Genomic DNA, 26,690 nt, shown 5'->3' with positions numbered 1-26,690 from the left:
AGTGAACTCGACTCTTGTTGAAAAGTGTTGTTGAAACGTAACTTTTAATGTTTAACTCGTTTAACTGACACGATTGGTTGTTTAGTTACACATCCAGCAGTTACAGAACATGAACTCAGTCTGGGTTGTGTTTCTGGTCGTGAATTTAACGGCCCTGACTCTGATTGGCTGTTCATTTCACAATGTTGTATATTAATGAAGTACAATTATTGATGCATTCATCATTCAAATGTTATATATACATTTATAGGTATAGATATCGATATCGATATATCTAGATATATATCTATATCAGGGACAGATTAAGGGTCGTGTGGGCCCCTGGGTAAAGCATTCATGACCCCCCCCCCCCCCCCCCCCCCCCAAAAAAAAAGAAAAAAATCATCAGAAATGCCAAAAATGATATTGCTGCGGTGCAAAGCCATCAAGAGATTTTCAGCATGGCTTCTGGTAGTCCAAAGTCAGACAACCGCCACCCCTCACCCGCTTCCATTAGAGTTCTTATAGCAGGGCTGGGAGCCCTGCTAGCCAGAGGGCCCCCTTCCCTCCCTTCATCAGAGGCCCTGCAACAGGGTCAGGGTCCTTAATTTGTCCCTGATATAGATCTATACATATCTCTAGATATATAGATCTCTAGATATCTATAGATACGGATCTGTATCTATATACACAGTTTATGCTTTGTAATCTAATATGAAGCTGTAGCATGAAGTATAATTTGAGGTAATGGTTCTGCCTCTTTCACACACATGTAGTCATGTGACCCACTGTGAATACTGAACTAATCATTGGCTTCTTTTCCATGGAAACACCGAGATCTGCCGCTCTCGATATGCAAGTAAAAAGCCACCAGAGTCTGGAGCAACACGCTCAACAGGCTCAGGCTTCCTCTGTGCAAACGTCTCCTGAGCTCATTAAGTATTTCTGTCACAAACTCAACATGTGGTGAAGACGTCAAGTGTTTCTTTGGGATGCACAAAGTCCGGACGCTCTCGGCTCTCACGACGTGTTTAAGAGTCTGTTCACGTATGTATTCAGACTGGCGCTCTTACGTGGTGACTGACGTTGCAGCCAGTTTGTTCAGATTCACAATCGGATAACTAAAGACACATTCAGTGCTGCGTGTTATTTTCTCATCACCTGTTGTCTAACCGTCGTCAACAAAACAAATTACACTCAGGGTCAATTCACAGAGTTCCTTTTATTAGTGTGAAACGCGAAGCTGGAACGGCTTAATTACATAAATACACAATGTTCATATCTTTGTACAAAACATTCATCAGACGCAGGGAAGGCGACGGCAGCGTGACCACAGGCTGAGTGTTGTCAGAGGAGGTGTGTTCAGGGAGCGTGGGGAACATGAGCCGCAGCTCAGGCAGACGTGTCGAACAGCTTCTCAATCATCTCCTCCACCTCCTCCGGCCGATACTTGTGGTACTTCTCAGGGTTCTTGGTGAAGGAGATGTTGGCACATCTGGATGAAACACAAGAGGAAACGGGTCAGCGTGGAGGTCCCTTAACGATGAGCATTTCATTAAACAGCAGAAGGTTTGCTGCAGTCAGAAGCCGTTCGAAGGCCACGTGAATTTCCTTGATTTAACAGGAAGATTAAAATTAAGACCAATGACTCATCTTAAAGTGAGAAAACGACAGCAACAGCGCTCCTCCGTCAATCAGAACCTGTCACCTGAATTAAAGATCCTACCTGTACTGCAGGTGAGCCAAAGCTGACACAAACACACTGCATGTAGCAGGGTCTGAGCGCTGGATCTGTTCTAACTGCTCTCACCTCTGCAGGAAGGTCCTGTAAGCATCGGACACGACTTTCTTCTGGGACCGACGGATGAAGTCTCGCTGCTCCTTGTCTGGGATGGCCCAGCCCTTCTGGATCTTACACAGCTCCTCCAAGCCGTCGTTAAAGCCCTGAGAGGCAGCGAGAGGACAGGAGGTCAGGTGGGCAGCGGAAAGCCACCGTCCACACTGTGGGTTTTCAAAGGACCTGGTGCGCTGAAAGACACCTGAACTCACCTTGAACTTGTCTTTAATCACTTGTCGCTCTTTGTCTTTCAGCTGGAGGAAGGAAAGACGGCAGTTAGGAAACGGATTCGAAGCACAGACACGTTCATTTGGAGGACGACAAGGCTCTTCTGGTTTGGTATTAAATAAGAAGAATTTACAACATGAATCCATATCCAATACATCACTATTTACTTCACATTTAAAACAATAGGACAGTAGGGACATCTTCAAGCTCTCTAACCAATCAGAGAGCTCGTTACATCCTACGGCAAATTTGCTTTGTTTTAGCACATTTCACCATTAATTCCAGTGATGTAACTTAATGACCATTTCATGTTGATTTTGGGAAGATCTTTTTTAATTTCATCTGTTTATTGATGGATTAATATTTGATTTGTAAATTCTTCTTTAGGATTTGTCTTTTATTTCCCATCAAATAATGAAAGTCTTTTTGGTCTTTTTAGATTACATCCGGGCTGCTTGTATTCCTCCATACATTCAGGCCGTAGTATGAAACTGACATTTGTGTGGGTTTTAAACAGCATTTCTGTAAACGTTGATCCGCAGACTCGAGGTCCAGGAAGACATTTCGCCTCGCGGCTTCCTTCAGTCCAGGATCAACGTTCCTGCGGTGCCACAAATCATACGGGAGTGTCGAAGCTGACACTGAGGATGGAAGATAATAAAGTTCTGACCTTGGTGCCAGGCTGGAAGACGGGCATGTTCCTGTCCGTCAGGTGCTCTGTGACTTTCAGCCAGCTGCAGCAGAGTGAAGAAACACACACACACACACACACACACTCGCTGGGTTCAAACAGGCAGAGAGAAGAGGACGCACGAGGCGGACAGGAAGTGGTCTGTGCGGTTTACCTGCTCTTGTACGTGTGGATCTGCTGCTCGATCAGCTCTTTGTACGACCTCTCAGCTGTCTTCTGGGTCACGGTCACCAGCTGGATCAGCTCAGACCTGAACACAGCCAAAGGTTTATGTGCTGCACACATTCACTCAGCGGAAGGTCTGAACAGGATGTTCCACCCTTTCACAATAAATCACACCCACTTACTGCAGACTTGGGTTTTTTAGAGATTTGGATTTTCTTCAGTCATTCCTGCAGAGTAAAGTTCAGTAACCAAACTCGTCCTTAAGAGACGAGCTGCTGTAAAATTCCTGAGCCTGTTCAGACCTCTCTGTTGTCGTTTCACAGAACTGGAGTAATAATAGTAACTAATTGGAGTCGGTACGTGAAGGTGGAGGACGGACAAGAAGGAAACTCACTTCTCCAGCGACTTGAGGATGTAGTTGTAGTTGTTGTGCAGGAAAATGGCGCTCAGGGCCGAATCCTCGTACACTTTGGATTTGCTGAGCAGGTTCAGCTGCAGGTTGCCCAACACCTTACCTGAGAGGAAAAACTCATCTGTCAGTTTCCAACACCAACGCTCATCGTTTCACCGAGAAGACGTGGAGGATTCTCCTTTACTCACATATGTAGGTGCTGAGGAGCTTCTTGTTGAAATCTGAAGTGTAGCTGGTCGCCGATAAACTGGACTCTGGAGGACAAGCAGAAGGTTTGAGCACCAGCAGCACTTCAGAGCTTTAAATCTCCAATCTGCGCTCACACCCCCATCAGCAGGAGCATTAAAGCCTGAGCTGGTTATGTTTTTTAGGAGCATTTTTCGTTTTAAAAACGTATTAACATCTTGACAGCAATCAATAAATGCTCTGACAATAAAATTTTTAAAAAGTCGGTTTTCTGAGACTTTTTTTTTTTTTTTTTTAAACAATCGAGTCCCTCTGAACAGTTTTTCCAGCTTTAATTACGGAGGATTAGACTTCATTAAACAGACTGAGTTGATTAGCTGCAATTACAGTTTCAGAAACCAGCGTGACAAAAAAAAACACACTTCACAAAGAAAACACATCCAGCAGTGGTGGAAAGTAACCGAGCACCTTTACTCCGTACTTCAGTGCTGAACTTAAGTACAAAACTGAGGTACCTGTACTTGAGTATTTCCATTTTAAGCTACTTTACACGTCGTCACTCCACTTCAGAGGGAAATACTCCTGCACTTCAGTCGCCTGAAGGCTTCAGTTACTTTTCAGGTCAACACTTTATATGTCCGACGTGATCAGTTTGTAAAATGCTCACAGTTGGAATTACAGAAAGTAAAGCTGTTAAAATCAGCTCAGAGGACTCTGAATGCTACTTCTACTTCAGTAAACGCTGAGAGTACTTCCACCACCGCCACCACCACCCATCAGGGGCCTCCACGCAGTCTTTGGCTTACCTCGGGGGTCTAAAGGTATATTGTAAGTGTCCCCCAGTACTAAAAGGGCCGAGCCAAGGCGAGAGAGGAGAGAGAGAGAAAGAGGCACAAGTGCAAAAAGGTTAGAAAAGATTTGTTAGTGCAGAGCAAGCAAACAGTCATCAGCCAAGCAGCGAAGGGTCGAGTGTTTGAAAAGAGAAAAGGGAAAGCAAAGCTGCGACCAGCAGGGGCCGCGAGGGGCCGCAGGCCGTGGATGGATGTGTGGTGACCAGATTTAAACTCATAACAAATCCAATTTAGCCTTAACAGATGGATGAATGCTGTTTCAACTGTCGCTGAGGCCGACAAAAGCCCTGAATGTGAACTCGCTGTGGACAAAACGTGCGTCACAGGAAGCGATGGGACTGCGACTGAGGGAGGATCCACGTGGTCGTTTCTCTGCATTAAGAGACCAGCTGTCCACTTCCCGCTTCAGTCGTCTTCTAATAAAATGGACCTCTGAATCGGGATGCAACATTCAGTCTGAGTGTTTGGACTGTGACACGTCTTCTCCTCAAGTCAGAAAAACTAAAACGCCGCCATTAAAGCACAACACGATCACGTTAGGATAAAGCTAGAACCATAGTTCAAATATTTCTTTCTTTCTTTTGATATTGTCATTATTAATTGAATATTTGGGGGTTTTGCCTGTTGGACAAAGCAAGCCAGCAGCAGACATCACGTGGACTCTGGAACTGGGGCGGATATTTTCTGCTACTTTTTGATATGTTATAGACAACACAAGAAAATGATTCATTAAAAACAATATTAGTCAGTTCGAACATTAGCGCCATGCTAAGGCATCAGAGGAAAATGTGAGAGCTGTGAAATAAAATTTGAGAGAACTAAAAGCCTCGCAGTTGGTTTGACTGTGGACAAAAAGAGTCCATCAGTCTTAAGTCACAGCTGGACATCAGCTCTTTTGCCCTCCATGTCCGACCCAAAGAGCAGAAGTGCCATCACTGTCCAAACACTCGCTGACAGAATAAGGAGCGTTGTTAGCTTGCAGGCTGTCGGTGCGTCTCTACCTTGTGAGGCCAGCATGGCTCCAGCTGTTTCGTGGAAGTCCAGCAGCTGCTGCAGGAACAGGATGGCCTGGAGGAGAGAGGTCAGAGTAAGCATCACCTCAGCTTACTGATTAAACACTCGGCGCTGTCAGCCGTCCCCAAGGAGACCACCTGGATCCCCAGAGATGGACAAACAGCGGCGTCCTTGTGGGAAGGTGTTGACTCTGAAGTGCAGGCAGAGCAAATAAATGCAGCGCTGTTACACAACGGAGGAGTGTGTGTGGCAGCTTACATTGCTGGTCAGTTCGTGGACTGTCCCGTCCTTGGGCATGTTGTACTCTTTATCAGGATCATTCTGTGGTGAGACGAGAGAGAATTCAGCAAAGAGCTCCTGAGAGGATGATCTGTGATTGTCGATTAAAATGTAAGCGTGTTGCCTTGATGCTGTCTGCAAACTCCTCCAGAGCTTTGGCTCCAATCGTTTCCATCGAGGTGATGAGCGTCGGCAGCTTGTTCTTGGTGCTCGCTGCTGTTCCCTGCAGACAAATTTCAATAAATTTAGCCCTGAAACTTATTTTTATGCAGCATTTTCTCTCACTCCCACAGAAGATGATGCTGTCCAAGTAACTAAAGTGATGAAGACCTGCAGAGTTGAGTCAAACTCAGACTTGTTCAGTTTCAGGTGTCTGAGGATGGGGAAGATGGTGAGGACGGCGGAGTAGTCGTGGCGCATGATGGCTCTGCGAGCTGCCGACACGATGTTGTCTCCCTCCAGCATCAGGTTGTCCAGCGCCTCCTGTGGACAGACGAGGGGACAGGAAGCAGTGGAGACGTGACAGATCTAATAAGGTTAAATCAAGACCCTTGAGGCTGATTTCTAAATGAAAATCTTTTTAAACACTTAACAGTTTTTCCCGACGCTGATGAACCGTCTTCCTCGTTGTTGGTGGAATGACGAGGAAGACGGTTCATCAGTCGGAAACTGGACTAAAGCCATCACGTTATTAAATCTTCGGTCTGTTCGACCTGAATGAGGGAGTCGAAGGTCTTCTTCTGGTGGTGCTCGGGGATGATTTCCGTCAGGAGGCTGTACTCGCTCTGGGCCAGCTTCACGAAGGCACTGATACAGTGGATGTAGGAGTCGATCTCGATGTCCAGGACGTCATCCTTCCCTGAGATGTACACGAGGAAGGACCCAGTCAGCCGGCAAACAGGAACATTTTCATATGAAGACGTGGGCTCTGGCTGGCGGCTATGAAGCACTTAGTGGGTGTAATGTGGGTGTAATGTGTGTGTTTATGCTGCAGGCTGTGACTGCACTCGTGTGGTACGACACAATGAGATCATGTGTTAAAGCTGCTGTGTTGTTCCTTCTGTTTCCCCACATGTTCCCGTCACTCACCTGAGGCGGCCCCGTGCTTCTCGGTCAGGGCGTCACAGTGGTGTTTGACCCGCAGGTCATGATCGTAACCTGGTGGGTGAGGTGGGGGCAGCAGGGACACGGGCTTAGTCAAACCACCGGGGTCGTGACTAGGCCTGGGGGAGGGAGGGAGGAGGGGGGAGGGCAAACCTGAACCTGGAACGTCTGTACCAACCACCACCAAGCACCCAGCAGGGCAGGAAGTACAGTGAGGGGGGGCAGAAGGGCCCTGAGAGGTTTGGCTTGTGTGTGTGTGAGACTCATATTAAAGTTAGTCAGTGTGTGTTTCAGCTACACGACAGCAACCAGCTTCATGTCACAACAGCTTCTGATGAATGAATTCACTCCCAGCAAACAGGAAGTAAACTGATGGATGTGTTTTTAACCTGGCGGCTCTTGACTGTTGATTCTGGGCAATTTACTCCAAAAACTGACCGTTAATGTGAAAGGTCACGTCAGCATTTCCTGTAGCCCTGTCGCTATGACGTCTACATCTGACTGCTTATCCACGGAAATGAGAAAAACACAGAACAACAAAGTAGAACCAAATTAAAGTAATCTATCAGAGGTGTGTTTTAGGATGAATGCTTTGTCCTTGTGTCGTTTGTGCTGTGATTAACACGTGAATGTGATCCTGAAGCTGTTGTGACTGCTGTGAGAGTTGTGTGTCTGCCTGTTGTCCTGAATGACAAACAACATGGAAGCTCAACACAACAGCGAGGAGGGAGAAACAGACACCGGAGAGAGAAAACCGAGGTGCATTACCTTCCAAAGGAGTGAGGTTAGAGCCCCCCTTTTTCCCATCCAGCCCATGCTGTGAGTACTGTTTCAGAAGGTTCTGAGCCTTGCGAATGGTCCCTGGTCCCATAAACACAGAGACAGAGTCCAGAGGAGGGGGGGCAGCGAGGTCCAGACAGCCAAGAAACAGAAGAAGGAAGAAGAGAAGAGGAGAGCTCGGAAGTGAAACACAGACCCCAGCACCAAGATGGGCCGCAGAGGTTTGCATGTGGAGGGGGGCGGGGCTAACACCACAGCTACACCGCAGGATGACCAGGTGAGAGACAAAGCAACTACAGCTACGTCACGAGGACACAGCAGGGCACATGTGCTCAAACAGGGTCACGTAAGGGCAGAATACACAGGTTAGGTCAGGTGTAAACACAAAACAGCCATCACAATTAATACAATTAAAATATCCAGCATGAATATTTCCAGAACATTTTGTTACATGGTTTAGACAGGAAAAATCTACAGTACATTCATATTCTCAGGATTAAAACACAACATCTGAGCTCGGTTAGCAGGTTAGTAAGCATGCAGCACACTGAAAGCTGCGTTCATTCCTATTTTCAGCCACTTCGGGGCAGAAAACTCTGTGCTCCCGCTGCCGTGTGCTAATGGACAGCAGTTCAGCAAACCCGCCTGCCTGCGACCCAAACAACGTTATCGGCCCACCGGAGTTTTGTGTCTAATGAATCCAATGTTCACTCTGGTTTGGTTTCAACCACTGAAAACAGGACAGCTTCCCAAAAGTGAAGCCAAAACATTAGCAGATGGGAGGTGGGCCAAACTAAAACCTCAGAGTACACGTCAAGTAGCTCGACGAAGCTAAAACAGGATAAAAAGCTCCTCGCTTCTCGGGTTTTCGGTCCAAACAACCTCCATTTGTCCTTTGTTCATACAAAATTAATTTACGGGGTTAGAACAATCTGCCATCTATCAGAGCTGTACAGCAGCTGCAATACATCTGTCCATCTCGTCTGATCTGTTTTTTCACTTCTCCGAGTGTTGCTGCGACACTTCAGCACAAGCAACAGCAGGACCAGGCTGTGGGCGCATGTTGACGCAGTGAATCCAGACTCAAGCACAGAGATGATGAATTTAAAGAGTGCCAACAGATTTGTGCCTGAGGAAGCAGATCATCAGCTGTTCAGTGGCTACAAACTCCATCTGAGCAACACAACACACACACAACTAATCTACACAAACACTGAAACGTGTGCAGCCTGTCGTTTCACTGTGGCAAACGGCGTGTGATTCAGGTAACAACTTCATCATATTATAGGCATCACATAAGCAGACTTCATGGTAGAACAGTTTTACTGGACTGTACGGACTGAAAGTGGACGCTGAATGTTGGAAGTCGATCAATGAGCCAGCGGTCCATTAATTAGCTGATATCAGCAACAATCCAAGGAAAGATGGAAAAATTCACAAGCGAGAATATTTTCTGGTTTTGTCGTCTGTGATTGTAAACTGAACATCTTTGGGTTTTTGAGATGTTTGACAGACGAAACAAGACAAGTGACCTTGTTGTATTCGATTGGTCAGATTCTGTACTCGGCGTATCCTGTTCTCATCTCCATCTTATTTTTCATGAATTTTCCGTCCCGGTGTTCACATCGTTCTGTTCTGTGTCTCGTTTTTCTGTGAAGCAGTTTGAGTTTCTCTGAATGTTTCTGCTCAGGGACGTGAGTTGTTAAGGTCAGCTGACATTTATTAACACCTTGGCTGCAGTTCACGCCACAGTGAAACCAGAGGCCCACGTGAAGACAACATCTGTCCAGATAACACACAAACGTCTGCCGGCGGCACTTTCATGCCCTGCTTCTCGCCGCCAAACCAACTGCTGTCACGCATTTGCGAATGTGGCATCAGACAGACAGAAGCAAGCGTGAGTCGCACACTAAAGCTTTCTGTTTACCTGGGATGTAGACTGTCATCACAACATTGGGGTAATGAAAGAGGAAAGGATGGAGGATTAGCTGAGCTGACTGTGAAATCACAGGGAAACACAGTGTGGGCTGCTTGTGCTCTACACTTCAGTGACGAGGATAATCAGACGGACCGTGGAGGACACTTGAAACAGAATAATGTGCGTGGACGGCAGTCGAATCAGTGCAGTGGATTTCTGTGTGCTGAAAGGTGCTGCTACCATTTAATAATTATGCACAGTCGTGCTCTTTTGTTAGATTTATCAACAAAGAGGAGGGTGATTACAGCCTGAAGTGCAGCGACGATGGATTTGGGTTGGGAAGGAGCGGCTGTTGCTGACCTGGTCTCTTGGGAGCCTTTTTGGTGGGCGTGTCCTTGCGTTTGGTCTGGACGGCGGGCGAGTAGAGGATCCCGGAGGAGGCGCTGTTCTTGCGGAAGTGATCCTTCAGGCCTTTGATGGAGCGATCCAGCTGGTTGGACCTGATCTGGAAGTAGACGTTCATGAAATCTGCAAAGGAGAGAAGAGCAGAAGGTTCAGGGAATACGACAGCACTCGTCACAGTTCATGGCTGCTGCTGTTCTATAAATCCCATGACTGAGCCCACTGGTTCAAACCAAATGAAAGCATGAAGACCAGCAAAGCAGACTTAACTCTTAGACTGATACCACAAAGGGAGCAATCGTTCCATCTTTCATTCCTCCATGTGGTGTGAATTAAGGCCTTTACACACTTCTGCCTTCTCTCCACAGCACCGCGTGTTCTGCCTGTTTCATTCTCACTTCTGTCTGGCTGAAAATGAGACACCTGATCTGACACCTGGCCTTTCCCAGCGTTTCTGAGCTACGGAGAGGAAACGTCCTGTTAAAATCTGTGCATGTGGAAAAGCACAGATGGAGGAGAAGGCCGTACTGACAGTGCTGGGAGGTTAAAGTGAAAGCAGCATTCATTTCAGGCTGGAGTGTGACTTTACAATGCGTCACATCTCCACAATGTGATCACAGAAGTATATTTTCTGTCTTCACTCCGGAAAGACAAAACCTTCCGATGTCAATCTGTGAACCCTGAGAAGCAGGAAAACTGAAAGCGGAAAAGAGAACAGGAAGGAACACTGGAGGAGCAGCAGCAGTGGACGCAGGACGTAATGAAAACAAAGTCGTACCCTGGTTGCGTCCGTACTCCACCAGCCAGCCGGCGATGCAGATGATGTCCTGGAGCACGGCTTCAGGGAGGTGCTCGAGCACCACCTCCTCCTGGACCTCCAGCTCGTCATCCACACTGATGGCGTCCAGGATGAGGATGGGGGGAACGGGTTTACTGTAGCGCGTCAGGAGGCTGCGGAACTCGGCCTCCAGCAGCTCTTTACCCTTCTCAAAACGCGCTTTCTGCAGAAGAAAGCAACGACATTTTGTTTATTTTCAGGGAATTTATCTTTTCTTAAAACCTTTATAGGGTTAGCTGGCTGTTCTGTCTCGAAGATCAGTAAACTGGTTGTGTGAGCTTGATTTTTTTTTATTTATATTACTTTTATGGATCCAGCAGGATTACATTGTGATTTCTCGCTTTCCGTGATTTACAGGAGTAGACTGATACCCCTGCCATGTCTGTATGGTACAGGATGTAGCCAGCAGCCATCTAGCTTAGCTTAGCTTAGCATAAGGACCGGAAGCCGGGGGAAACATCTAATCTGGCTCTGTCTAAAGGCACCAAAATGCACCAACCAGCAAGCCTGAAGCTCACTGATTAACATGCTTGTTTAATCTGTACAAAAACCTGACGTAAAAACCATCAGGTGTGGTTTTATTGTGTCTCAGTGATAATACTGACTTACAGGATGCTGTTTATAGCTTAGCATACAGACGTGAGAGGGGTACTGATCTTACTATCCAAGTCAACAGTTCAAAATACTGAGCCTCTGAGCGAGAGGCTAAAGATGAGTGTTGACACTGTACCACTGTGTTGAGCTCAGGGCTGTCGGGGTTGTTATCCTGAAAATATTCCACAGCCTTCTGAATCTTTGCAATACAAGCCAGGTACTCATCCAGTCTGCCTGTCGGCCTGAAACAGGAACATCAGCAGTTATGGCATGTCTAAGGCGTTCTGCATCCGCTCAGAATCCACCAACACTGAGGAAAGGCTGAGGTCTCACCCCTCTCTGATGATCCTGTCTGTGTCTTTGGCCACATGGTAGTAGCTGATGACGTGGTCCATGCAGGACAGAGTCTTGTCCACGTTCTCCTGCAGACGCTGCAGATTCTCCGTCTGCTTGTGGACCGGGATGATGGAGTTCTCCAGCTGCATCAGGCGACTCTCAAACGAAGACAGGATGGAGACCTTTCAAAGTGAGAGCAACAAGCACATGGAAGTGAATCTGCTGCAGGAACGCACCACCGAGGCTTTTCACAATAAGACGGAGAGAAAACACGTCATCTCATCTCAGCATACGTAAAGAAGAGGACGTAGTTTTGCAGGACCCTGCTAACATCCTCTGTCTGCCTTTGGGGTAGGGAACAGTTGCTAGATAAAATATATATACATATATATATCTATATATATTTAAACCTGGACTGGACTGACGTGGAGATTCCAGGGACTGTTTTAGATGGTCAAACTTTTATTTGTGAAAACAGAAAAGGGGAGACTTCAACATTTATTTATTGATTTCTTTTGTTCACCCAAAACCACATTAGACCAGGTCCAGATAAAAAGGGTTGTACTTAAACCAATCAAACCTGGACTGGATTTAGAAGCTGACTCCCGGTTTCAGACGGGTGAAAACAGAAGATGGGCACATTCAAAACACACCAAACCATATCTAAACCAAAGCCCAGTGTTCTTAAGACTGGACTTGACTAAACTGTCCTGAATGAAGGTGTTTCAGCGTAAGGTTGCAGTCAGGGTCGCCGGGTGCGTGAGTTGGCGTCGTCATTACCATCCCTTTGGTCAGCTGGTCACTCTTCTCCAGGTTTTCCCTGATGAATGACAGCGTCTCTTGCTCCTGTAACGTCACACAGAAAAGCAGTGACTCACTTCTCGTGCTGTCAGGAGGGGGTGACATTTTATCTGACAGTAAACAACGACTTAAACAGCAAGTGAAGTCGGTTTGTTAGGCATTTCGACTAAACGGCTCCTTCGTGATGCTTCCTGCCTCTGCGCCATGTCTGACCTGCTTCAGTTTCTCCTCTATCTCCCGCTTCCTGGCGGACGCGTCCTCGGTAGGAATCATCCTGGAGGTAATTCCCATCAAAGGACGTCCAGCGGTGAATTCAAACGGATTAACAGTCCGGTTTAGGACATAAAAATTAAAACCACAACGACCCAATCCAAGTGCTGTGGATAGCTAAAGCAACTACGTCAAGTTCGGCACGTTAGCGGTTAAAACAAGTACTTTCCGGTTAGAATTTCAAAGTAAAACACCTTATTGTTGTATTTAGTGCAGCGATATCTTCTTAATCACCAGCCAAAAGGACAAAAGTGAATATAGAGTAGAAATTAATAACCCGCCAGTTGGCCTTTCCTTCAAGAAGTTTCTTCACCGACGTATTTAGTACACACAAGTCAAATCCCAACTGATTTATCATTACAAGTTATTGATCAGTTTTAGATAGGTCTATGCAGTTACACTATACGTATCATTTACCAGCATATTCAAGATTTTCAACTGTTTTCTAATATAAATCATTGCCTTTGGTTTGTAATGTGTGTCCTTACGTATAATGCTTAAAACTTTAATTTTCCTTTCTGCAAAATAAGATCGGGTTTATTTTGAAAGTAAAATCTTCCACATCCGGTACGCATGTGAACTTTAACGAAGGTTTCTCTTCCGGGTCCGTCTAGTGATCTGGGAGTGTTTCGAACAAAATTGACGCCATGTTTCTTGTGGCTAATAAAGAATCTCGTTTTAATAGAAATTAATTATCCGCACAATCATAGTAACGTTAATATTTAAAGGTACTGCGACGTGTTTCTTCCCGAGAAGATGATCTTTAGATCGATCCCAAATATTAGCATGTTACATGCAGTGACTTAAACAAACCGCTGGGAGTCGCTGCAGTATATTAGCGGACCAAAACATGTCCAATTGTTCAATAATAAATACAACGTTGAAAACATGTGGTTAATAATCACGAGTAAAGACCGAGGAAAATACAACAAACAAACCAAAACAAACATATTAAAAGTCTGCTCAATATTATTTCTTTTTCCAAAAACGAGAAAGGTAATTTGGGAAATGCTGTTGTGGTGACAAACACATTTTGTAAAAAGGGAGTTTTCACATAAAAACTACTGTAAAGAAACAGATAAGACCTGCAACAAAATCTCAGTCCGTGGTTATATTGCACACAGTTTTACAGTGAATAACTTTGTGTATTAATAAAAACCACCACACTGTTCGGAAAAATGTTACAAATGTATTAGCACAAAAGATGTTCCACCGTTTCTTTACAAACATATTTACACATCTGTTGGGATATTACACACTCTTACAACCTTGTCTATTATACAAACAAAAATGTTTGTACAATACATCTCACAAACTGCACACATCATTTAATTTCATAAAGATTGAAGTTAAGAGGCAATGGAAACAAACTAAATAGGGAGCTGTAAGACTACATGACATATCAAACTACAGGCAGTTTAGCATTTCGAGCCCCTACACCCCTTTTTCAGTCATGCATCTACACTTCAGCATCAGCTAAAGTCTGTGAGGGTTTATTGCTGGGCTTCAGCTGTTGAAAACTGCTACCAGACTTCTCTGTGGAAACCAAAAGAACTCTTTCTACTGTGGTTGACTGAATCACACACTAAGTTAAAAAAAGTTTCATGGTGCAAAAAGGTTTCTTCCTATGTCCTAAAAGAATAACAGCATTAAGAATAATGCAAACTTGTTCAAATCGCAGAGCTGCACTCTATGATTCCTCTTCTTTTGACAGCGCCTGTGGATGACAAACATCACTCATCAGAATCTGGGAATCGACAAATAACGGGACTATTGAGGGCCTTTTACTTGAACTTTGAGTCACCTGTTTGAGGAACTGTCGTCCAAAGTAATTGGTAGCCATATTCTTTAAGCTGGTCTTTCCTCCCACCTTACACCGCACATAACCATAGAGGTTGGCGCCTTGCAGCACCAGGCCCATGATCACTACAGGCTGCAAGGAGGATGACAGGCAGTTTGGCATTTAGGATTTGACAACAGTGGAACATTATTAAATGCTGATTCCTTTCTTTGTTTCTTATTGTTGATAAATCCCATAAAAGACCAAAACCAACAGCGAATGCATCTATTATCACGTACTGTGTGTGTGTGTTTTCTTCACACACACAGAACACACAGACTGTAGCTGATCTGCACTCAGTCCAACACCATCCTGCTACCACAAATACTCACTAGAGCACCAAATGTGGATTCATTCAGCACTAAAAATAGTCAAAGCTCAGCAAACACACTGAGCCTTTGCAGTTAACTTGTTGTTAAAGATTTACCTCCTCATTAGAAGCCAGCAGGCTTAGTACTGAGATCCACAGGAAGTGAGGCTGGAAAGTACTGAGAGACAGACTGACGGTTTCCGCCTTTAAAAGTTGAGGACTTACCAGCCATTTAAGGTTGAAGACAAAGAGGTTGCTGAAAACAAAGATGACCCAGACGACTGGACATATAATCAGTCCCAGCCAGAAGATTCGGGACTCAGAATCCGACGCTTGTTGCTTCCCGGTTCCCTGAAGAAAACAGGATATTCTCACAGTTAGGACAGCTGCAAATACTATAAGGCCTGCTGACAGTAAACAAGTGCCTTTATCAAGCTCATGCAGTACAAGAGGTCAGAAACATATGAAGACATACATGTGGGACAGAACAATTACTGAAACAACAAAGTAACATGGAACAAGCTGAGGACCATCTTACCTTCCTAGACTCAAACACCCAGTGGCTACGTCCATCATCATCCACCTGGTTCCACCACCTTAGGCCAACCATCAATCTCCCAGAGATGTTCTGTAAGTACACATTATATTTTGGGCCTTAAATTAACATCAGAAAGAAAAATTCCTGTTGTTGACTAGACTTGTTAAAGAAGTAAAAGACACACCTTTACAGTCCAGAAGTCACATGACAGCAGGAGGATTATTGTCACCATGCCGCCAATGAAGCTTGGACCAAAAATCTCACAGAACAGGTAGACGAGGATGGCAGTGACTCTGAAGAAGAGGTGGAAGAAGACGGCCACTGGATGCCTGGTAACAGATTTTCAGCACATTTGATTAAATGTTGAGCTTGTCATGTCTTCAATGTAAAAACAATTAATATTGTACTGTAGGGCTGCAGCTAAATTTTCCCTTAGCTATTGTATCTGTTGAATTATTTCTACTTACATGCACCTTATTTTATTTTTATCTTGACTTTTTTAACACCACTCCAAGGCTACTACAATTTCGTTGTATTCTTTGTACAATGACAATAAAGGCTTCTGTTTTTGATTTTCTTGATTAATTAATTAGAGTTAAATGTCAGAAATGATTGAAAAAAATGCTAATACTAAATTTATATTTTTTATTTTTTATTCTATTCTATTTTTTTTTTTTTAACTTTTATCTTATTATTTGTGTATATTTGTACATGTCAATTGTATTTTTGCACAGTTGTTAAAAGGAGTGTTGTTTTTTCATTTCACTGTGGATGCACATCCACATGTGACAAATAAAGAATTCTGATTCTGATTCTGATCTGATAATTCCCCCCAGCCCACGGGGATTCAAACTGCTTGTTTTGTTCCACTAATAGTCCAAATCTCAAATGTACTGTTTACTATCATGTAAAACAAAGAAAAGCATCACATCTCCACATTTGAGAAGATGGAACAAGCAAACGGTAAACAGAGAAATGAATGAAGCCTTAAAACCGACTCAGCACAGTGACAGGCATCAGCCATCTGGTAACTTACTTAATCTTTGACCTCTTTGACCTTTTCCCCGCATCTTCCTCCGCATCAAACACGTCTTCATCATTGATGTCCTGAGGGATCAATAAGGAAGAGGCTGAACCCTCTGAGATTCAGTACACAAAACATTTGCTTACACGCGGACTGAGTTGTCCTGAGTCACATGAGCTCGATGACATAACGAAACGCTTAAATGATGAATCGGTGCGCTAATTGAAATTATTACACCTCTTCACTACCAGTAATTTGTTCAGAACCTCTTTTGTAAATAACAAACAAAACGGTCCACATGTAAGTTCACTTTGTAGCTCAAAAGCGTCAGTTTATGCTAGCGACATAGCTTAAAGTTATTCACTGTTAGCTTTTGTGTATTTAGCTAGACATGCTAACTGTATAATACTAAGACATTTTAACATGTTCACTTGTCTAAATTAAACATGACTACTACATATACAATAATGAGACGCCGGGTTTCTCAGCAGGGCTGTTGCCGTTGATTTCATTTGCGAAATTATACTTTTGTTTGATGAATATTAAGATGGGGCAGAGAGACAATGTAGCTAACTTGACATAACCCCATCTTACACTGAAATACTACGACTGCTAGCTGCTCAGCTAGCTGGTCACGTTAGGTGGCTGTTAAGTTTAATGCGAGTATATGAGCCTTATAAAACTGTGCCGTTGTGTGCGTTTGAAAACGTTAAAATGAAGTTAACGCTGGTTGTACAGAAAAGTAAACAGCTAATATCCAGCATGCTAGCCACGTAGCAACATTAGCCCGACAGATGTTCGCCACAGCTGAGACGTATTTTGTGTTGAACAAAAGTTTCAGCCGTTTTCAGTCTCGTCAGATTAGCGACATCAGCTGTTTGACAGATCCTACGTAGCACCTACCAGATAAACATTACATTTTTTAACTTACGCCTGCTAGCATGATGAAACTGGAGCTGGTACTTCCTGGTACATGCTCAGCTGGGGTACACTGTGGTCATGTGACCAAAATGTGTCACGTAAGTTGTTACGTCACTGCAGTAGGCGCATGTGTGTAAAGTGCGACGGTTTTAATTGTCCACCCATCACACAATACGGTCAGAGCTTGTACATAACCACATCATAGTGGTACTTTACAATGCTGCAAGCGTTACTGCTGTGTCATCTTCATGTGTACTTGTACGTCACCCCGCACATTCATAACATTTAATGTTCGCTAAGCCACGTAAACAGTTTGGCTTTGGCAGTCCAGAAAGACGCAGCCGCCAGTACAAGCAGTCAGCTAGAGAAGAGATTTCAAAATAAAAGATACTGGGGGAAATATCTGGACGATTAGTGTTGTTTAGAACACTGTTTCTGTCACCAGGTAGTGAAAATAAATTCTACCATGAATTTCTAAATTAATGACGTGTCCACGTGATTCTGTTGTGTTCAGGGCCCTGGCAGGCTGTGAATGCAACACCTCATATCAACAGTGAGCTTTCAGTGATGGAATAATCAACTTTATTGGATCATTTGAGCCGCTTCACAATGACTTCTCACTGCTATCAGCCTAAAAATGACTTTCCAGTTTATCCACCCAATGAATGTGTTTCCCATTTATCCTTAAGATAATTTCTAAAGAAATGTCTTATAACACTGTTCACATTTAAGTGAACCTGCTGCTCTGAGATCATGGGAAAGCCTGACAAAAGCAGCCCTTTTTCTGGCAAATGAAGATACAAGTTTTTATTTGCATACAGGAAACACAGGAGACCTCTGAATTCACAGTGTGATGACAAGTAACAACAGTCCCAAACATACACAGCAGGATAAACACAAATACACATGAGATAAACATTCACATCATCATTTCCTTAAACTTTCACATAATAAATCTGTTGTTAGGGGTCAAACGCTTTATACAACAGTAGTCTTATTTGAATGTGACTTGAATTGCCACCTAACTGATCCATTAACTGACTTTCATCACTTATTCACTGCTACGCTGCCGACTTTGCGATAACTACTCCGTTTGCAGGTGAGGTGGGAGGAGAGGGGCTTTTGAGCCGTAATGGCTCCCCTGGTGCCACCAAGGCGACGATGTTTTCCTTCTTGGACAGCCAGAAAGCCGGGTAAAGAGGCTCCAGGAACTCTGCCTGGTACTCGTGGATGAGCGTCATGGCGTCATCCACACCGTAGAAAGCCAAGAGGCCCCGGGTATAGTCCACATAAACCCCGATACGAGTGAACTTCTCCATGTTCAGAGGGGTTTCCACGTCGCTGTGCCAGGCGGAGAAGGTGCGGCCGTTCCACTGGAGACACCAGGAGAAGTTGTTTCCTGTGATGCAGCTGTTGCTCTCGTTTCCTTTGCGGTCGATGCTCTTGTAGGTCAGGCCGACGTGTGTGCCCTCGCCGCTGATGTCTGCCTCAAAGTAATGGCGCCCCAGATAGAAGCTCTCTGTCGCCAGAACTTGGCGCCAGTTCTCAAAGCGCTCAGGTACGTCAGGATAGGGATGCTGCCAGGGTGTGGTATTAGTCACCTTCCTGTTTTCTTCTGTCAGGCGCAGGAACTTGTGAGCCGTGTCAGCGTCGAAACTAACGTGGGCGGCGTCTGGGAGAGGATTGTGAAAATGTTAGTGCACTCATGATTCAATGACAATTTAAGTCTACACCGTAAATACCACTGAGGTCACCAGGGTCACCGTATTGTTGTTGTTTTCTAACACTGCAGTGTGGTGGACTGACATGTTTATGGCACCCTGTTCGAGTTCTTGGGTACGATTCCCACCTTGTGTTTGGATTCCCACCTTGTGTTTGGATTCCCACCTTGTGTTTGGATTCCCACCTTGTGTAATCCTTGATAGATAATGTGGTGCTGGATGGATGAACGGTTTGATTCAAAGCTGCTTCTAAGTTTAATATTTCCCACCTCCAGCCCTTCAGGCCACATTAGTTTTTCTTTCGGTATTCAGGAATTCAAACAGCTGACAGATCTGATCCAGAGTCTGTTCAGTAGACGTCACTGAGAGGCTGAACGGGCCCCATGACTGGACATAGAAACGACTGTCTCAATGCTAGCGCTAATCTTATGGCGTGATGTTTGCCGTTTCCTCCTGAACTGATGTCAGAGAAATGGGACTCTTGACGTCAAAACACTTACACTTGAGAAAGTCGTCATGTGTCACTGGATCTGGTATAGACATGTTCTGTTTCGCTGCAATGATTTCCTGAACTGTCGTCTTTATTCCCATTTTATCTGCAACAGAAGAAGATATAATTCAGTGTCCGATAACACATCACAGTCGAGATTTATCTGCATGAAATTTGGCACAAAAATGCATCGCAGAGAAACTAGTATGTGCTGTCTCTCAGCTTCTGACACACAAACATACAAAACAGATGACTCATGAAGCATACAGGTGCTTTGTGAGCGCATTTAGCCGCTCGTGTTAGCCGCCACTGCGTACCTGAGCTGCATGACACACAGGTCAAAAATTCCCCACATGTGTGAACACGCCCAGACAGCACAGAACATAGAATAACCATTCCTTCATGTGAAATTCCATAGCTGCGTGAGGAAGTATGTAGACTTTACAGTCTGAAGTCTTCAGTCCACAACAAGAGGATATGAAGACCGTTACCTGACTTGTATTTAGGATTAGACTTAGACTAAACAGTGTTACAACCATCACGGCGCCCCCCGTTGGAGTGTGAAACAGCATCGTGTGTGCTATCCTGTCATACCGTTCTTGCACGTCTCTTTGACTTTGTCTATGTATGAAGACACAACCATGGCACACAGCTCCTGCGTGGAGTCAACAATCACACGGCTGAAGGAATTCAGGCGGTCCATGAGGCCGATGTACACGCCAGGCAGAGAAATGTCAGTGGCTTCTTTCTTCCACTCTGAGTACTCCTGCAGAACAAACACCAATCGGGAATGAGAACACGTCGATTGTTGCAGACTTCGCCCGCCTCGATCGAGCTGGTGTTACCTGTAAGAAGTCCACATCGTTCTTGTTTTTCGAGAGCTTCTCCATCTGAGCCTGCGTCTTCTTCAGCTCGGTGCACCTCTGCTCCAGGTGAACCCGGATTCCCTCGGCCTGCCTGAGCGCCTGCTTCTCTTCCCCCTCCAGGATCTCGGTCACCTCCCGCTTCGCCCTCTCCACCACCGCCTGCAGCTCCTCGAACTGGCTCTCGATCGCCGCTCGTACCTCCGTCACAGAATTCTGTGGAGCAAGCTCTTTTAGTTTCACATCACATCGAACTGACTCAGCATCCTTTACGTTGTGAGAGAGGAAGTGATGGATGTCTCAGGCTTTGACAGGTAACAGGCGAGTAATGCATCAGGTCACATGATGATGTTACACAACTGCAAGCTCACTGAGGGAATTCTTCGTCACCACCACAACCACACAAAAACAAACAGGTTTCCTCAGGGCGGCTCCAACACCTCAGGGCCTACTGGCCAAAAATAGCTGCAACCAAACAATATTTAATGAAGTATTGTGACATTCACGTGACACGGACGCAGTGAGGTCATTGCTGATTAGTCATGCAGTGCGTTTACCTCAATGGAGACTGTGTTGAGTTGAAGTTTGTTGATGGCGTTCTCTGCTGCTGTCACCGTCTTCACCATCTCCGTCTGCTTCTCCCTGAGCTCTTTCTGTGAACACAACAACAGAGTTCAGCTCGTCTCCACACAGAAAGCACAGCCATGCCGTCATGGCGAAGATATTCCAGATCCTAACAGAAAGTACATGTAAACATGCAGGCTGTTTCTTCAGGAAGTCTCCCTTGTTTCCTCCTCTCTGCTGGAGGTCACACATCCTCTTCTACACTCTGATATGTGTGGCCTTCAAAGCATTTTCAGACTCATGTCTGGATTCCTCAGGCAGGTCCAGACGACTCCTGAGCTGAAGCTGCTACATAAGGAATTCATAAAGTTTAGACTCTGAGGTGAACGTTTCCTTCGCTTGAAAAAGAGTGACAGAACATCAAGTTCGAGTTAGGAACTGAAAGGGGAACAAGTCGCAGTTTCTCCTCATTCCTTTTTGCCACGGCGCCAAACAACGGATTTGCTTTACCTGCTTAGCACTGTGGCATTTCTGCTCCCTTGATGTACTGAATGTATTTACTAGTGAGTTACCAGGTTCACTAAGTGACGTGGTGTTTCACTCGAGAGATAATCACCAACCTATAAAGATCATTTTAACTTTATTAGTTCTAAAATGATATCTGCACGCCACTCAAGCATTTTACTCCTGGCAAACGGTCCACAGATCGACAGATTCGTGTTGAAGATGCACGAGTTTATTCTCACAACCTGATTAAACACATAAGTGTAAATACTGCAGATTTTTTAATAAAAAACCTGAACACATAAAACCACGTTAACACTCAGAGTTTATGTAATCGGATGTGAATCAGAGGTTAAGCACTTGGCCTCGACATGCTAACCTGAAGTGGCACACGAAGCCAAAGCAGCAGCAAAGTGCTTGTGCTGACATGTGGCAGCAGAGATCCTGCAGTGCTAAACAGGTAGAGCAGATCTGCTGTCGGGCGCTGAGACAACCATCCGTCACAGACTGTAACATCACTGCTGCTCAGCTTTTGTGTCCAGAGGGAACATGTGGCTTACAGCTGCAACAGAGACAAGGTTTGCATGACGTTTTAGCCACGCTGCTGAAAGATAAATCCACAGTAATGTCTGAAAAATCCAGCTCCTTCACATTTTACAGTTCTGAAGGTATTTACCAGTGACGGCATATAAAGATGGATGACAATATCATGGGCAATACTGCCTGTCACTTTGTTGTCTGTGTTACTTTGCTTTGTACGAAGCTGCTGCTCTGGTAATCTGTCCTGTGACTGTAAAAGTTGTACTGTAATGTGCTCTTTTAAGCAACCTCTGGCACAAGAATTTCCTTGGGATGAATAAAGTTCTCTCCTATCCAGTGCATTTCAAATACATTTTTCCCAAAGTTGGTTTCTGTGGTTTTAGGTGGTCACACAGATGTTTGTTCAGGTGTTCATTTTGGTTGGTTTCTGTTTGGTTTTAATTAGTTATTTGATGCTATAAAAAGGGGCTGAGATGTCTTGACTGACAGCTGAGAGCTGCTCCTGATTGGCTCAGACAGGAGCTCAATACTGTGGCTCCACGTCCCAATCACCACTGCACAGACTCTGGCTCCAAATGATGTCACCAGAGCAAGATGGCAACGATACTTTGACTTAATATTTGATGTGGATGTGGAGACGCATCGGCCATCTTTCTTTATGCCAGTGATGTTTTATGGAATCCTCAGAGATCTTCTAGAAAATACACTCACAGCAGAAGTTAGAAATGTGCAGAAGAAGGAAACTTGAGGCCTCAGAGAACTGAGGTGAGTGCTGTTTAGCGACCGTCCTGATTTTTCGATCGCCGTTGGGTGTTTACCTCTGTGACACTGCAGAGTGATGCTGACTGCAGCCTGAGCCAAACAGACGCTGAGTTATGTAATGAGTTTTCTCTCTGGTGTGAACACTGAACAGGAAGTCATTTCACTCTGTTGTCTTCCATGTTTTCCTTACTGGTGGTGTCTGTCCTATGGGAAGAAACCTCTTTGAAAGGAAAGTTTCCTCTTTAGCAGAGTCTGTTTTCATTTAACCTTCAGTATTATTATCCTCTTCTTGTTTTCTGCTCAGACACAAATACAGACTTGGAACACAGTAGGGCAGCAAATGCGACTGCGATCACCAAACCATTAAGCAGGCATATTTGTGCTGCCTTTTACAAACAGCTATAGCAGCATTACGGGCCTTTCAACAGTGTTTGCTTACCACCTCTGATAAAGCACTTTGAGGTTTTGCAACAGCACTCTGCACATAACAGGTGTAGGCTAAAAGCTGCAGAACTCTGCAGGAATCCGGACTGGAATGCTGAAACTGAGGGTCACAAACTGTCAAAAAGAGAGACAAATGACACGATGGCTGAAGCTTTCTCTGCGTCAGAGGGGCTAAATAGATCCGAGTATTGAGTTTCAAGCCTGCCAAGTGCTTTCTGCTTAATCACACAGAGCAGACTATGTTTTGATGAGCTTTACAGTGGATGTTTGGTCAGAATTACTGTCCTAATTGGATTTAAATGCCCTCTGCATACAGTATGTGAAAGCAGCTGCGTGATTTAAGGATTATTTTGGAGCTCAAATTGGCACTCGTGCGGTCATATTTTGTTCTTTTGATGTTGAAAAACCTGATTTTATTACTCAGTAAGATTGATTTCAGTCCAGGAGTGTCTGCACAAACAGCAGTGGACTCTTTGCCACACAGATCGAAGAACAAACAAGAGGAGAAAACACACAGCTGTCAGATAACAGAACCAGTTAGCACATAAAAAGAAAAGATTTTGAGAGTGACGGCTTCTATTTTGTACAATCAAAAACACAAAGATATTAAATTCATGATGACTTAAAACACAGAAAAACAGCAAATCATCACAATGTGGAACCAGTGAACACTTAAAAACTTTAGATGAGTGGCTCCCAACCAGAAATGGCTTTAAATTCATTCTGGACAGTCTGATGTGTCCAGGCCTCTAAGAGACTGGAAAGAGGACAAATCTGTGAAGGCCCTTTTTAGTTAGCTGCTCACAGTTTGTGCCCACACTTCTGAGGAGTCACAAGACAAAAAGACTTGACAAACAAAACCACATCAGATTTGTTTGAGAGGGACAGCAGACCAAAGTTGGGTTTAATATATTTAGATTTATGAACAATCAACTTTGAGCAAATGGAACTTATAAGAAAAAAGGCATCACTGACCTCTATTCGTCTGCGAGCCTCCACCACAGGGACCGTGTTGTGGCCCCTGTGGTCCTCCGCCACACAGTCCTGACACACGCAGCAGGCATCAGCGCAGCAGAACAGCTCCAGGGGCCACTTGTGGCTCTCGCAGGTCCGCCTCTCGATGTCCCTGAGCGGCTCGACCAGACGGTGGTTCTGAAACTTTGGGTTCTCCAGGTGAGGCCGGAGGTGGGCTTCACAGTAGGACACCAGGCAGGTGAGGCAGGACTTGAGGGCCCTGCTGGGGTTCTCAATACACGAGTCACACACCACATCATCGGGGCCCAGTGGTTGCTCCTTCACCTCCTCTTCTGCTCCATTTGTCACCTCTTTGTCTGTCTGCGGTTCCTCCTCTTTCCTCTCCTCAGATTCCTTCAGATCCTCTTGGATCTTGGTCTCCTCTGTCGGCGAGTCCTGACTTGGCTCCTCTTTGCTGTTCATCACAGGAGCTTCGGCGTCTGTCCCGTTCGCTGCGGGACCTTCAGCAGGTTCAGGCTTGTCCGGACTCTGCAGACACTCAGGACATCCTTTACTTTTGTCCACGAGGCAGGAGCCACAAACGGAGTGACTGCAGGCTGCTGGTTTGTCTCCAGTCAGTACACCTGAGCAGACGGCACACAGTGGCTGTCTGGAGATGGAGGCTGCGTCTTCTGCTGCTGTATCTGCCATGATCCTCAGCCTTTCCTGCTCTGCTGTCAGCCGGCTTCACTTCCACTCTTTTACGCTCTCTGAGTAGAACAGGATGAGCCACTTTTTGTTAGCTGGCAGTTCCTGGATCACCGTGAAGAGCCTGGAAAGCCACACCTACTGGACGTCAGTCAAGGCCCATAGTTTCAGTCCAAATGTTAACCACCCCTACAGCTCTCGTATGCAAGCAGGCGGGCCGGCAAACAGTGATACACCCCCACACAAAATCCCTCCCCTCCCCTTCCCTGAAGTAAAAAGAAACCACAGGGTGGAGCCCACAAATGAGGAACACAGCAGTGCAGAGTTGCAGTCCTCCACATGCATTGTGTCTGGACGTCAATAGAAACTTCAAGGCTCTGAGAGTTTGCAGTTTTTCCGTACCCCACTGATGGACTGCACTGTTGCTCCGCTGTATCTGCTACAACATGATTAAGCTGTCTTGATAAAAGCGAGGAAATCGTCGCTCCAAAGTACAAGGAGAACATGCGGTGAAAATGTAAACACACTGAGTGAATCAGCGAACTCACAAAGTAAACTCAGGGCGCATGTTGCCTCCATGTGACCAGAATCTGTGGTTACCAACAAGACACTCATCAAGAGGAACATTTAGAGCAGCTCTCATGTGGTCATGTGATTAATCACATGCACAATCACCCAATCAGAGACATGGATTGTTCTTTTGTTTATGAAAAAAATCTTTCTAAAATCTTTAGTACAATTTCTTTGTGATTTTACTAAGATGTGCAGACAGAGACAGCAGAAAAAGTAATACTGGCTTTTTCCACCGGATGAATCCACAAAAAATCATAAATGTGTCTGAAAAAACCATCCCTGTTCTGAATTGTACTCAGCGTTTCAGAGAAGGTGGGCGGACGGACGCGTCTGAGACGCTTCGTGATGGATCTGTGCTAACTCAACTCAAGTTAAAGATGATTTGTCAGTGTTGTGTTTGCAGTTTGTTGTGCTGCCCCCAAGTGGCAAAAGTAAACACCACAATGTTTTGTTTCTGTGTTCTCACTCTCAAGAGCTGTCAATAGTTTCAGAGAAATTATGGATAGTTAATTTTCTGTGTTTAAATACACAATTTAACATTTATTTAATGAGGATATGGAGAAATTAATATAAGCAGCACAGACATGTCAATACTGGAATACTGAGATTTATCAATAAAAGGCAATAAAACAAGATTTAATTCTTGAAAATTGATGTTAAATTTATTACCAGGAGAAATAAAACAGCAAAGACACCACTGTGTCTTCACTGTGTGTACTGTAACCACAGTGCAGTCAAAGATGTGCTGTGGAGGAAACACACACAGAATTAAAGGTTTGACAGCAGCAGCACCAACATCTGTCACTATGGAAACGAAACAGGATCAGTGGTGTTCATCCACTTCAGAGGTTTCAGTCTGGTAAAGACACATTGCTGCTGTGTGCAACAGCTTCATCTGAAACAGATTCTGTTAAAGGAGCAGTTTCACATTATGGGAAATTAGCTTGAGTTAAATGAGAAGCCTGTCTGTCGGTCTGTTAAATACAGTGTGGAGATGGAACCAGGAGGTCATTAGCCTGTGCAGTATAAAGACCACAGGAAGAAATAAAAACATGAACAGAAAAACTGAACTACTCCTGCTCTAACCTGGAGAAAACGTAGATGACCTACACGCTACATGCTAACCAGCCAGCTAGCTCAGCATCACACCATGTGATGCAAATGTGACAAGCTGCACATTGTTCTGAATCTCTCCACGCTGCTGTTACGGGAGGCAGCAGGTACTCAGAGCGCATCACCAAGTCGAATC

The 26,690-nt window shown here is 44.9% G+C and overlaps 3 protein-coding genes and 1 long non-coding RNA gene across 18 annotated transcripts; 1 reads left to right on the top strand and 3 right to left on the bottom strand.

Annotated features, from left to right (window-relative positions):
* Positions 1-1,182: 1,182 nt before the first annotated feature.
* On the bottom strand, positions 1,183-12,853 carry exoc7 (exocyst complex component 7). 11 transcript variants are annotated; one of them, XM_046376836.1, is made up of 21 exons: positions 12,629-12,853; positions 12,395-12,460; positions 11,612-11,796; positions 11,415-11,520; positions 10,625-10,847; positions 9,805-9,972; positions 9,454-9,465; positions 7,515-7,607; positions 6,356-6,501; positions 5,973-6,125; positions 5,767-5,865; positions 5,622-5,684; positions 5,351-5,417; positions 4,305-4,343; positions 3,501-3,566; positions 3,295-3,415; positions 2,890-2,985; positions 2,715-2,778; positions 2,029-2,070; positions 1,790-1,923; positions 1,183-1,474 (listed from the first exon to the last, which is right to left on the bottom strand). In XM_046376836.1, the coding sequence occupies exons 1-21, from the start codon at positions 12,704-12,706 to the stop codon at positions 1,372-1,374; spliced, it is 2,124 nt and encodes a 707-aa protein (XP_046232792.1). In that variant the 5' UTR covers positions 12,707-12,853; the 3' UTR covers positions 1,183-1,371. The 11 variants fall into 11 exon arrangements, with proteins under 11 accessions (XP_046232792.1, XP_046232801.1, XP_046232802.1 ...); XM_046376845.1 differs by lacking the exon at positions 9,454-9,465 and adding an exon at positions 6,732-6,800; XM_046376846.1 differs by lacking the exon at positions 4,305-4,343 and adding an exon at positions 6,732-6,800 and having other exon boundaries at positions 12,629-12,852.
* On the top strand, positions 1,796-3,299 carry LOC124052505. The gene is made up of 3 exons (XR_006842009.1): positions 1,796-1,953; positions 2,071-2,155; positions 2,587-3,299. It is a non-coding gene; the product is annotated as an uncharacterized LOC124052505 (long non-coding RNA).
* Positions 12,854-13,342: 489 nt separating the features above from the next.
* tvp23b (trans-golgi network vesicle protein 23 homolog B (S. cerevisiae)) lies at positions 13,343-17,479 on the bottom strand. Its single transcript, XM_046376848.1, has 7 exons — positions 17,329-17,479; positions 16,410-16,480; positions 15,558-15,702; positions 15,374-15,463; positions 15,061-15,186; positions 14,490-14,618; positions 13,343-14,402 (listed from the first exon to the last, which is right to left on the bottom strand). Exons 1-7 carry the CDS (start codon positions 17,338-17,340, stop codon positions 14,376-14,378), a joined length of 600 nt encoding a protein of 199 aa, XP_046232804.1. The 5' UTR covers positions 17,341-17,479; the 3' UTR covers positions 13,343-14,375.
* A 618-nt stretch (positions 17,480-18,097) lies between these two features.
* On the bottom strand, positions 18,098-25,607 carry trim16 (tripartite motif containing 16). 5 transcript variants are annotated; one of them, XM_046376373.1, is made up of 8 exons: positions 25,271-25,607; positions 24,300-24,992; positions 24,182-24,218; positions 20,950-21,045; positions 20,375-20,608; positions 20,124-20,295; positions 19,540-19,635; positions 18,098-18,990 (listed from the first exon to the last, which is right to left on the bottom strand). In XM_046376373.1, the coding sequence occupies exons 2-8, from the start codon at positions 24,869-24,871 to the stop codon at positions 18,380-18,382; spliced, it is 1,818 nt and encodes a 605-aa protein (XP_046232329.1). In that variant the 5' UTR covers positions 24,872-24,992; positions 25,271-25,607; the 3' UTR covers positions 18,098-18,379. The 5 variants fall into 5 exon arrangements, with proteins under 5 accessions (XP_046232329.1, XP_046232328.1, XP_046232327.1 ...); XM_046376372.1 differs by having other exon boundaries at positions 24,182-24,930; positions 25,271-25,602; XM_046376371.1 differs by having other exon boundaries at positions 24,182-25,006; positions 25,271-25,601.
* Positions 25,608-26,690: the final 1,083 nt, after the last annotated feature.

Source organism: Scatophagus argus, chromosome 21 (assembly GCF_020382885.2).
Source record: "Scatophagus argus isolate fScaArg1 chromosome 21, fScaArg1.pri, whole genome shotgun sequence".
In the NCBI taxonomy this organism is placed as follows: domain Eukaryota; kingdom Metazoa; phylum Chordata; class Actinopteri; family Scatophagidae; genus Scatophagus; species Scatophagus argus.
Note: the sequence above shows the minus strand (reverse complement) of the source record. Positions and strands in the feature narration are given on the sequence as shown.

Excerpts from the sequence above, each read along its gene's own strand:
- tvp23b (XM_046376848.1), bottom strand. Across the intron at positions 15,703-16,409 it reads TCAAAGAGGTCAAAGATTAA|GCATCCAGTGGCCGTCTTCT; the intron begins GTAAGTTACCAG and ends ATCTGTTACCAG. Across the intron at positions 14,619-15,060 it reads TCTTCAACCTTAAATGGCTG|CCTGTAGTGATCATGGGCCT; the intron begins GTAAGTCCTCAA and ends TCCTCCTTGCAG.
- exoc7 (XM_046376845.1), bottom strand. The coding sequence starts at position 12,706 with ATGGGAATTACCTCCAGGATGATTCCTACCGAGGACGCGTCCGCCAGG. Across the intron at positions 11,797-12,394 it reads ACCAGCTGACCAAAGGGATG|GTCTCCATCCTGTCTTCGTT; the intron begins GTAATGACGACG and ends TCACTTTGAAAG. Across the intron at positions 4,344-5,350 it reads AGCCATGCTGGCCTCACAAG|TACTGGGGGACACTTACAAT; the intron begins GTAGAGACGCAC and ends CGGCCCTTTTAG.
- trim16 (XM_046376372.1), bottom strand. The coding sequence starts at position 24,871 with ATGGCAGATACAGCAGCAGAAGACGCAGCCTCCATCTCCAGACAGCCA. Across the intron at positions 21,046-24,181 it reads AGGCTCGCAGACGAATAGAG|AAAGAGCTCAGGGAGAAGCA; the intron begins GTCAGTGATGCC and ends TTGTGTTCACAG. Across the intron at positions 19,636-20,123 it reads CAAAGAGACGTGCAAGAACG|ATAAAATGGGAATAAAGACG; the intron begins GTATGACAGGAT and ends CTTCTGTTGCAG.